The sequence below is a fragment of the Malus sylvestris genome, chromosome 14 (genome assembly GCF_916048215.2).
Source record: "Malus sylvestris chromosome 14, drMalSylv7.2, whole genome shotgun sequence".
Taxonomy (NCBI): domain Eukaryota; kingdom Viridiplantae; phylum Streptophyta; class Magnoliopsida; order Rosales; family Rosaceae; genus Malus; species Malus sylvestris.
In genome coordinates, this window is record NC_062273.1 from 21,781,643 (window position 1) to 21,794,016 (window position 12,374).

At 43.0% G+C, this 12,374-nt stretch overlaps 2 protein-coding genes across 2 annotated transcripts in view; both read right to left on the reverse strand.

The window, feature by feature from the left end:
• Window positions 1-12,374, reverse strand: part of LOC126599842 (uncharacterized) — a 35,232-nt gene that overhangs the window by 3,412 nt on the left and 19,446 nt on the right. The gene's annotated exons all lie outside the window — the stretch shown is intronic.
• Window positions 6,804-7,290, reverse strand: LOC126599843 (uncharacterized). Its single transcript, XM_050266293.1, has 3 exons — window positions 7,258-7,290; window positions 7,029-7,184; window positions 6,804-6,950 (listed from the first exon to the last, which is right to left on the reverse strand). The coding sequence occupies exons 1-3, from the start codon at window positions 7,288-7,290 to the stop codon at window positions 6,804-6,806; spliced, it is 336 nt and encodes a 111-aa protein (XP_050122250.1).

The following is a 12,374-nucleotide window of genomic DNA, read 5'->3' on the forward strand; positions in this document are numbered from 1 at the left end:
AGGAAAAAAAGAAAAAAAAGGTATGGAGCAGAGTCCACAATCTGTTGGGCCTTGTTGATTGAAGCCTGGATTATTCATTTGCTCACTTGATTGATTGCCCGCTTGTCTTGTCTTGTCTTGTCTGCCTAATGGAGCTTGCCTTGTTGTGTCCGTCTAAAGGAGCTTGCCTTGTTGTGTCCGCCTAACGGAGGTTGTCTTGTCTTGTCCGCCTAACGGAGCTTGCATCTGCATTTGCTTATTGGCAAACTCGTGACGTGTACCGCCATGAGTTTGACAGGGGTGTTGGAATTTGGGATTATTTTATTGTTTGAATTTGGGCTTAGCCCATTAGTATTTGAGTTTTGTTTTCTTGCTTATTAGGGTTAGGTTAATTCTCTATATATATGATGCTTCGTAGCTCGTAGAATGAACAAGTCATTCACAATGTAGCCTCTTAGGGTTTTGTAACCGTTTCGGCATTCTAGTTTGTTTAATAATATTCTTATTATTTTATAGTTTTGTTCGTTACGCACTCTGATATTCAACTGCAAATTGTTACAGTCTAGTTGCAGATAATTTTAAGGCTAGCAGGAATTATCAAGGGTTTTTGAGTTCTACCATATGTCGAAAGAGATTATTTTAAGGCTAGCAGAAACCAAATTGATAAGAGTAGAAGAAGAAATCACCTCTCCATATAGAGTTGAACCGATTCCCCCTGTGTGCTGATGAGCTACACCATAGACGACATAACCACCAGTCGGCATAGTAGCCATTGATGATTGGCTGTCAATGCACGCATCACTATTCGCACTGCAAGACTCTTCGACATCATATTCAACCTGCACAATAGAAAGATATAGCCTCAATCATAAAAAAAAAGGAACTAAGTTCATACAAAACGGCAAACACCGGAATATTGATGCGTTATCATAACTTGAGTGAATACTACTACATCATATCATACCGATGAGGTGAACAAAAGACTTCTTTTCTTGCTGAAGGCAAGCAATATCTCTTTTCAACTTGAATACTCTAGTATCGTTATTCTAGTTTCCATACATATCATTCACAGATTTCCACAAATCTTATGAGGATTCATAGTAATTGAACATCTCAGCAACATGTTTCTCCATAGTGTTGAGCAATAAGGACATGACAAGTTGATCCTTGCATAGCCATGCTTCATAGGCCTGAGAATAAGGATTTGGAGTTTCAACACTTCCATTGATGAACCCTAACTTTCCCTTTCCTCCTAGAGCGAGTGAAATTGCTTTAGACCAAGGAAGGTAGTTGAACTCATTCAACAGCATCGAGTATAGACATTGGTTGGTATTGACTTCAGCGTTTAAAAAATTCGAGGGAGCTACCTGAGAGCTTTCTCCCTCAAGATTGACTGAGCTTTCCTCAGCCATTACAGAAGCTTAAAAGAACAACAGTGGAAACAACACGGGCAGAGACATGTCAAGGATGACACCGCTCTGATACCATGTGGATTTTATGGTTTCAAAGTGTTTCTATTTCATGAATAATTCTGAATGTACAAGGCAGTATATACAGGCGAGAGAAACAAATGGTTACAAGCAACCATCTTTACATGAAACCCTAGAGATCGGGTAAACCTAGGACACAAGCTTTTCCATAATTTAAGGTGATTTACATCAAATCCAAGACTAAGAAGTAATCAGCAAGTTAAGGGCTTTAAATCAAGGAGCTAGAAAACTGAAATGCAAGCGGTTAACTTGTGCATCCATGATTACTTGGAGACTTGTGATGTGAAAAGACATGCTAGGGTTGCTAGGGTTAGTGACTGGTTCCAACAGTTTCTCACGAAGTAAAAATCCGACCTTTGAAACTCCTCAAAACTAATCTCCTCCGGCTCGACAAAACCTATCCGGACATAATATCTCCGACAACCCAATGATGGAGATAAGATTCGTGAAGGGGAATCAGATTCCCTTCCTTATCAATTACTTCACCATTGAAGCTCTTGATTGAAATATGACCTCTCGGGAAGTCGATATTGTAGTAATACTTGTCTGCAACTGATCCTGGTCCCAACACAAACTTAGGGGAGACAAAAACACTAGTTCTTGTCTTAGTTTTGACAATCCGAAGAGCATGCAAGCATGGTGTACTTAATGCAAATGTTTGGGATAAAATCTGAACTTTGGGCCAGAAAGAGAGTCGGCCCAAACCCAAGGCCCAGAGGAAAACTTAGGAGGCAGGAAAGAGGCTTTCGGCTGGGCACAAATTACAAAGGCCACCTGCTTACCTGCTCAAAGACCACAGGGGGTAGGTTATTCAGTCACTGCACAGCCCAATAAAGTACTTTATTGGTGGCATTCATGTAAAAAAGATAGTGAGTCATCACCAAACCGCATTCGGGCAACCGCCATTGCTACAGGAACCCAAGCTGAAGCCGTCTATAAAAGGAGGAAGAGAAGACAGAATTAAGGACACTCAAACAAACAAACAAAAGCCAAAACTCTGCTCAAGCCAGATTTGCCTTCAACGAAGCTGTAGTCAGCACAAGCCTTCATCCCATTCGGGATAAACCTTCCCAAACCCCTGTAATAGCTCTGCTACCTCGTTCATGGTGGTATCGATTCATTTTGTATCCTCTTCTCCCCTGTCAACCCCTCTAAAAGCTTTCAGACCTCTGACAGAGCTACATAGATAGATTTTGTAAGAAGTTCAGCCTTGGCCGATAAGGTTCAAACTTACCCGACTATCTTTGCTCTGTCTTTGTCTTTTCTTTTTCTTAAAAAGCACAATAACATGTTATATATTCCCAGTTATATACAAGTTATTTCTAGCAAAGTCATAGTGAAAATGAGTCTTCAGCACTTGGATTCGATCTGAATCGCGTCAGAGTTCAAATCAGATCTAAGTCTTAAGCCCGGCGGGCATGTAATTTAAAGATCAGTTTAAAAGTCCTTGGCCTCAAGGCATAAAAAAGAACTCTATGTGGACTCAACCCATCCACGACAATCCTTGATAAGCGAGAAGTCCGAAGTTACTTGGGGCGCAAGTAATCGATCTATTTCTCCGTTTCGTTGCTATTATATTTTGATTCATAGAAAAGGCTTAAGCAGGGAGTGAATTCTGATAGAAAGCCTCAAGGCCTACACCTAAGGCCCCACAAAGGCATCTATTTAGCTTCATTTCATGTTGCGGTCTAGTTGGTCCGAGTATAGGGATTAACTCTGATGGGAAGCCTCAAGGCCTATACCTAAGGCCCTACAAAGGCACTCATTTGGGTTCGTCCTACCTCTTGGATTCAGATAATCAAAGGTATAATAGTGATAAAACTCTGGCAACCATAAAAGGCCAAATATGATACATCCAAGCGCTGGTTTAGTTTGACAGGAAGCCTCAAGGCCTATACTTAAGGCCTCACAAAGGCACCTGTTATATCTAACTTGGTTTCTCGGGCGTATACATATTCAATTAAAGCTTAACACCCATTCAACATCTGCCATACTGAAGATGGCAGTGGCACGCCTGAGCATTACAAAGTTAATCTTGATTGTGAGCCTTAAGGCCTACATCTAAGGCCCCACGAAGGCACCCTTTCAAATTAACTATGTCTTTCTCTTTCAGAACTGCCCGACGAGCCTTGCCCGAAGTGTGTCTTGCCCGACTAAGATCTGCCCGACAAAGGCTTGCCCGAGCGAGTCCAAGAAGAAAGCAGAAGTACGACAGATACCCTCAACCGACGCCATTCTCCCAGGGGAGCTGTGTGCTCGTCTGCCAGGAGATTCCTGCGACGAACATAGTTTTGGCACGCCCGGTGGGATTAAGACACAGCTACACTTCTAAGATCTTACATGTCCAAAAAGAGAAACTATAAACTTGCCAAAAAAGAAGCCAAGAAGGATCTTTTCCAGATGACAGAACAATCAGAAAATCCTTTATCCCCATCCGGACAGGTGGTCTCAGGTAGTTCGACTGCATCTGAGAAATCACAGGGGAAAGGGATTAATGAAGAACTGCAAGCTACAATGATCCAAGTGCTGAAAAGCATGGAAAGAATTTCCTTGGAGACTAAGGGAGAAGTAAGCAGACTCTGTATGCTTACAGGAAATCTACAAAGGAGGCTGGATTTAGAGTTCTCTACTCCAAAGGGTGCTCAAGGAAGTGGAATGAGTTCAGTTGTTGTAAGAAGTGAGCCAATCATTCCTTTGTTTCCACTACTAGAAGAAGAAAAGGATAGGGGAAAGAAGAAGGTGATACCTGAAGGAAGTCAAGCAGTGATGGAATCAGCTTCAGAAAATGAGTTTCCCAGCTTCCCATTATTATCATTTAATAATAGGAGGCAGAGCGAACAAGAAAGAATGAAGTATGGACTGCCAGCCACGGCTGGAGAAACTAGCGGGAAAGAAACAACCACTACTACGTCAGATAAACCTCTACCTTATAGGCCACCCCCAATGGTCAACAAAGGTGGAGGATCTAACTGGAGAAAATCTGAAACCAGGAGGGAAGCAAACGCGGGCAATGACCGGAGTCCGAAGGTTGAATCAGCTATCCATGGCCAGAATGATAATTTAGCTACTCAGCAACTAAGAGAAGAATTGGCTGAGTTAAGAAGAACGGTGATTCAAAACGTCCAGCCTCGAGTTCGTCCAGTATTCAGGGTTACCTACCAGAAGCCATATCCTGAATATATCGATGAGTTAAATCCATTCCCTCTTAATTTCAAGATGCCCGCATTCCCAACTTTCACAGGGGAAGATAGCAGTGTGTCCTCCAGAGATCATATTTTCAAATTTTCTAATCACTGTGTGGCGTATGAGGACAATCCAAACTACAAATTGAGGTTGTTTGGAAATTCACTAGCAGGATTGGCATCTCAATGGTATTCTCTATTACCCCCCAATTCCATTGCTAACTGGGGGCAAATGGAGATGACTTTCCATGAACAGTTCTACAGGATAGAGCCAGAGCTCACCATTAATGATCTGGTAGAAGTGAAACAATATGATCATGAGTCCACCGAAGATTTTATGATGAGGTTCAGAAGGACAAGGATGAGATGTCAGTTCCCTGTCAACCAAGCACAGCTCATATCTATTGCTCAAAGGGCTTTAAAATTACCTTTGAGAAAAAGATTCTATGATGCACAGTTTAATGAGCTACAAGAGTTGGTGATTGCTGCTACTAAGTATGAGAGGCTGTTACAGGAGGAACAACAGGTAAAACATACTTCCAAAACTCCTCCGTTCTACAAAAATAAAGCCACTATTCACCATGTAGAGGTAGGGGAAGCCGGACTCGAATGCAAAGATGATCATGAGGAGAAGAGTATAGATGTGTGTGCTGCTGAGATGACCACACCCTTCAAGCCATTGACGATCAAAGGGTTAGTCCAACCAGTCAAGGACCAGAAGATCGTGATGAATGATGGTGGGTTCGTACCCATGAAACCCCCAAAGTATCAAAGTTATTCTTTTGATCTAACCAAGGCGCCAGAAATCTATGAAGAACTTGTGCGGGCAAGAGCCATTTTGCCCGACAACACCAAAAAGATGCCCAAGCCCGAGGAACTCAGGGGGAAGAAGTATTGTAAGTTGCATTATACTTTCAACCACTCTATAGTCAATTGTGTCCAGTTTAGGGACTGGGTACATGATCTTATAGTTAAGGGGAAGCTACTACTCGATTCACCTCAGGCTAGTATGCTGGTGGATACTAACCCTTTCCCTGAAGCTCCTATTAGCATGATCGACCTCGTTTTCAAGGAGTCGGGGTTATCAACAGAGTAAAATGCCATTAAAAGGACCCGGGAGCAGGGGCTAAGATTGCCAACAATAAAGATGGAGGAGAAAAGCAGGTAGGCACGGGGGCATAGAGTTGCCCGAGGCCTATCCAGATGGAGCAGAACAGGAGGAATGTTACATATCCATTCTAAAACAAAAAGAGATTACAAAGTAATTCTATTCCAAAAACTTTACATCTTCACATAAGGTGATTATTCTAGAATGGTATGTTCGCATGATGGTAAAGATCCTATTTGGTTCAGCCAAGACAATATGGCTGTTTACAAGTTCAGACTTGGTTTGCTCTAACTCTGAAGTCGCTTTTTCCACCCCTTCGATCTGTTGCTCAAGGTTATCCAGAAGAGTTGTTTGCTCCGCCTTAAGGATCATCAGCTGTCTCTCAAACTTCTGAATTTCAGAAGAAACAACTTCAATCCGTTCTTTGGTCTGCATACTCTCTTCCATCAGCCGACTAACCTGGGTAGAAGAGCTTGATTCTCTCTCTATGAAGCATTTTGCCCGGTTAGCCAGCCGGTCTGCTCTCTGATGTTGCTCCCTGAGGGCCCTCAAGTTTTCAAAGAAAGAAAGGAAAGAATCATACTGAGGCTTGGACAAGCGATTATTTTTAAAGAACTCAGTAATGACTCTCTCGAGGTCACAGAGAGCCTTGAGGCTAAATAATGCAGTGAATTCTTTCTTTGCCCATGTTTGAAAGATTTGTTGTTGCTCCGAAGACATAGATTTTGTTGAAGCCTGCTTTGTAGACTTCAACCGCGTCTCAAGTCGCCCGAGTGCTTCGAGGAGTTTGGGCAACTTGGCAGGATCAGAGGAGGAAGGAGAAGGGTCCGGCATAACAGTTTCTTCTGGTGAGACAATGCCTATGGAAGGGGCAATTTCTGTTTGTTCAATCGGTTCATCTCTAGACAGGGAGGTGTCAACATCTCCAGAGGAGGAGGGAGGTTGAAAGCACCTTGGTTTACGGGCCATTGGAGGAGGGGAAGTTCCTTTTGGGGAAGCTCGCTACAAAACTTCAGGATCAGGACAAGATGAACTATACACAAGTCAAAACAAAAGAGGCTTTGGAGAGAAGAAAGTTACCTGACTTAACCCCGGGGTTTCACCAGAGAATGCACTAACTCCTTGTCGAGGTAAAGATTTTTCACCACCAGCGACAGATGGGAAAGTAGTACCTGAACCTGTGCCTACATCCTGGTTGTATCCGAAGAAAGTAGTGATGATCAGCAAAAGGTCACTAGAGGAAGAGACAAGAAGAAAATATTCCAGCACCTGAGGTTGATCTTGAGGAGAAGAAGGAGGTTCATCGACCGTCTGGCGAGTAAGTGCTGGCGAAATGGTTGTGTCTAAAGCTACAGGGATCTCAGGAACTATGGGTTCTTTATCCAAGGCCACTGACGGGGAAAGGGGTTCATGTCCCGATGATGGCTGCAAAAAACATGGATAGGAGTTACTTGGATAGCAATGTGCAAAGTTGAAATGAAAAGAAAGAGTAACTCACCAAAGTATTACCCTCATCCACAAAATGCAACATGATTCCTGTGGAAGGATCAAATTGAGAAGAAGGGGTTGCATCTAGGGCAGGTTGTGAAGAAAGACTTTCTTTCCTTGTAGCCTAAGCCAAATTATTCAAAATTCAGAAAGGTTTGAAAATAAGAAAGTATAAAGGTAGAAGTCATACCTCTTTAGGCGTAGCAGCCCTTCGTAATTCCTTCTTAGAAGCAAGGGTTGACCTTTTAGAAGCTTGAGGACCTGTTGAGTGATTAAGGGATAATCAGATAAGGGAGAAAGGTAGCCATTTGATCCAGAAGAGGAGAGACTCACTGGAAGATTGTTCTGTCTCTTTACCCACTTCAGAAACAGGAGCAAATGGGGCTGCTGGTTTAGGAGGCACGGTGACTCTTGCCCGCTTACTCTTTCGGGTAAGAATTGGTCGTGTGATTGCTGAAGGAAGTACCGGATCAGAGATTGTGGTTTTAGTTATGGCCACCCTCTTTCGTTTAGATGCTTTGATCGTATCCTTGGTTATTTCTTTAATTGTTTCTTCGGCTCCTGAATCCCCAAGAGATTCTGAGACGTCTGTCCCTTCCCCGGCTTCCCGCCTTTCAGCTTCTGCTGCAGCACCATGAAGAACTGTGGCATCAGCAGAATCATTCTCTGACTCGATGGCTTCGGATTCAGTATCAACTGAAGCTGCAGAAACAGATAAGAGTGAGGAAGGTAAACAACAAGGAAAGCAAAATCGGATGAGAAGAAAGCCACCTATTAGGAGTAATCGGTTTTTCTCTTGGATCATGTCTTTCCAATTTGCAAGCTCGCCCGAGCTAGGATATGATTTAAGAGAAAGCTGGCTAAAAATGCGATCGTGGTTCATTTTCAAATCTCCTCCGTATTTTCTAGTCCATCTTTCCTCCCACCAAGAGGAAAACAGCGAGGTACATTCGAAATTAAGAACAATGGAATGTCGGGCTGCTTGGCTCATCACGTCCAAACTACGGCGGGCAGCTCGAAATATTGCTTCAGAAGGAGTCTGCAACCGAAATGAAGTGCCACAATGGATGGAGTCGAAGAATGGGACAGGTATGGATTGCCTAAATCCTAGTTGTCTGCTGCAGAAGTTAGGATGATACACCTCCAAGCCTCGATCATACCGATTCCCCCGGACCCCCCAGGCCAAGTCTCTTGGCTGAATACAGCTGATAAACTTTTCCCTGCAGAAGGGAGCAGAATCCTCACCAGGGGCATCTTGGAAGGCTTGGTCAGAAAACCAAGGATATCTCCTCAAGACTGATGCACCCCATTCCAAGTCTGATCGAGTCCTGCAGACTCGGAAAAAGTAGAAGCATGCAAAGGTGGAATGATCTATAGGAGGAGCTTCAGCCAGGATTCGGGCAGGAGCCACACCCTCTGGAAACTCTAGATTAATAGCCCGAAATTCTGGAAAATACCATTGTAGCCAAATCTGTATCATCCAGATGGGGCCGTTCAAATTGGTCTCAAAGGGCTCATCCCGGGTCATGTCAAAAAGAAGGTGATAGAGATGGGAGAGAAGGAATGGACCTGTGGCAACGTCATCAAAATTATGAAGAACCTCTACCAAGGGGATCCATTCTACCCGTACCCCCTTGGATTTGTTGGGGAAGACGTGCTTGTTAAGCCAGTAAAGAAGAAAGTACATATGCTCTTGATCTTTGTCGGCTTGAGGAGAGCCTGCCCCGAAGTTCTTCTTGACAAAAGGGATGAATCCTTTAAAGGAGGTCCCATAACTTTTGAAAGTAACTGAGTTATAGCTGAGAGGAAGGAAGTAGGTGGAAGAACTTGAGCCCCCGGTGGTAGAGGATGGAATCCAATCTTGAGTAACATCTATCACCCTGCCTGATGGCCTCAACCCGAAGACTTGGGCCATATCAAGAATGGTGGGAGACATAGGACCCATACGGAAATCGAAGGTGTTTGTGCCCGTATTCCAAAAGAGGAGGGCAGAAGCAAGCAATTCGGGCTTAGGAGTAATTGAAATCTTCGAAAACATAATTAGTTCGTGGATGCCATTACTCATCCATTTCTGCTTGAAGGAAGGTTCCAATTCGTCAATCCACTGGGCCCAGGCAAGATCATTCATCAAGGGAAAGCCTCGACGATGAAAAGACCACTTAGAAGAAGAAATGCCCGAGTCGGCCAAATAAGGATTTGGGGTAAACCAGTTTCCCCTAGGCATATTACTTTCTACTACTGAGGGAACCTGAGAAATCCAGGCAGGACCCAAAGATTGAACCCCATGCATCTCAAAGAAAAGTTCAGAATGCAGACCTGCTCGCGGACGATGCAGCCCGTTGAGCAGACGACGTAGAGTGGCAATTCCTTCACCAGACTCGTAGGATGGTAGGGTTTGGCCGGATCCTGAGGCCATTTAATGAAGGCCGTGGGGAAGAAAAACAAGGAAAACAGTAAGGATGCAACCTCGTCGGACAACGAGAAAGAAATGATGGAAGAATTGGGGAAGTTTTGTTGTATCAGAGAAGGTTTTCCTTTTTACGAAACACAGAGAATGGAGAAGTTCACTCACAAGGGTTTTAAGAGTTCCAATGGTTTAAAACAGGGGTCTCTTTCAATTAATGTTGGCGCTTGGGATCCCAACCTTAACATCAATTGAAGGGGGCACTGTTTGGGATAAAATCTGAACTTTGGGCCAGAGAGAGAGTCGGCCCAAACCCAAGGCCCAGAGGAAAACTTAGGAGGCAGGAAAGAGGCTTTCGGCTGGGCACAAATTACAAAGGCCACCTGCTTACCTGCTCAAAGACCACAGGGGGTAGGTTATTCAGTCACTGCACAGCCCAATAAAGTACTTTATTGGTGGCATTCATGTAAAAAAAATAGTGAGTCATCACCAAACCGCATTCGGGCAACCGCCATTGCTACAGGAACCCAAGCTGAAGCCGTCTATAAAAGGAGGAAGAGAAGACAGAATTAAGGACACTCAAACAAACAAACAAAAGCCAAAACTCTGCTCAAGCCAGATTTGCCTTCAACGAAGCTGTAGTCAGCACAAGCCTTCATCCCATTCGGGATAAACCTTCCCAAACCCCTGTAATAGCTCTGCTACCTCGTTCATGGTGGTATCGATTCATTTTGTATCCTCTTCTCCCCTGTCAACCCCTCTAAAAGCTTTCAGACCTCTGACAGAGCTACATAGATAGATTTTGTAAGAAGTTCAGCCTTGGCCGATAAGGTTCAAACTTACCCGACTATCTTTGCTCTGTCTTTGTCTTTTCTTTTTCTTAAAAAGCACAATAACATGTTATATATTCCCAGTTATATACAAGTTATTTCTAGCAAAGTCATAGTGAAAATGAGTCTTCAGCACTTGGATTCGATCTGAATCGCGTCAGAGTTCAAATCAGATCTAAGTCTTAAGCCCGGCGGGCATGTAATTTAAAGATCAGTTTAAAAGTCCTTGGTCTCAAGGCATAAAAAAGAACTCTATGTGGACTCAACCCATCCACGACAATCCTTGATAAGCGAGAAGTCCGAAGTTACTTGGGGCGCAAGTAATCGATCTATTTCTCCGTTTCGTTGCTATTATATTTTGATTCATAGAAAAGGCTTAAGCAGGGAGTGAATTCTGATAGAAAGCCTCAAGGCCTACACCTAAGGCCCCACGAAGGCATCTATTTAGCTTCATTTCATGTTGCGGTCTAGTTGGTCCGAGTATAGGGATTAACTCTGATGGGAAGCCTCAAGGCCTATACCTAAGGCCCTACAAAGGCACTCATTTGGGTTCGTCCTACCTCTTGGATTCAGATAATCAAAGGTATAATAGTGATAAAACTCTGGCAACCATAAAAGGCCAAATATGATACATCCAAGCGCTGGTTTAGTTTGACAGGAAGCCTCAAGGCCTATACCTAAGGCCTCACAAAGGCATCTGTTATATCTAACTTGGTTTCTCGGGCGTATACATATTCAATTAAAGCTTAACACCCATTCAACATCTGCCATACTGAAGATGGCAGTGGCACGCCTGAGCATTACAAAGTTAATCTTGATTGTGAGCCTTAAGGCCTACATCTAAGGCCCCACGAAGGCACCCTTTCAAATTAACTCTGTCTTTCTCTTTCAGAACTGCCCGACGAGCCTTGCCCGAAGTGTGTCTTGCCCGACCAAGATCTGCCCGACAAAGGCTTGCCCGAGCGAGTCCAAGAAGAAAGCAGAAGTACGACAGATACCCTCAACCGACGCCATTCTCCCAGGGGAGCTGTGTGCTCGTCTGCCAGGAGATTCCTGCGACAAACAGCAAATACTACCATAGCCAACAAAAACACGCAGCCATGGAAACAACTTGACAATTTTTCAGCCAAAATGAAGATAATCTCTGGTTAAACAATCAGAACACTCACACTCACACACAATCTCAAGACTCAAATTTTATGCTCCAAATCATAACAAAGCGATGTTATTGGTATTCTAAAAACATCATCATACACGCATCTCTTATAAAAACATAGGGGAAAAGCTGCACTTCGAGAAGTTAAAAAGATAATGTTTTTTGAGTGCCAATATTCTGTAACAACTCCTCAGTTTCTTTTATATTGTTTTGCAATAATTATAGTACGGATAATCACATGTGCAACGATTTTCATTCTTCCAGATGTTTCCATCATTACTCGCAAAAGGAAGGGCTGCATGGGAAAAAAAAGGAAGTGCATAAGGTAAATGATTTTGCACTCTTTTTCTTTCTCTCTTGATTTTTTTATTTGATCAATCAAATGCTAAAAATGAATAAAAGTGAGTGCGAAAATAATTTTTTTATCAAATTTGCACATTTCTGAACAAATTATTTACTTTCCATGCGAATTTTCATATGGGTTAATATATAAATGAATAAATATAAATAGGGGTGGACACGGTCCGGTTCCACCCTCAAAATGAAACCGGAACTGGAAAATTTCAACGGTTCGATTTGGTGTGATTCTGCTTAAATTTATTACTAAAACCATATAGTTCGGTTCATGAACCAAAATTATATATATGTTTTTTCTAATTTTCTACTTCTAATACCAAACACATATTTCAACCACAAATTCAAGTAAATTTGATTTTCCACTACTAGATCTACAAGAT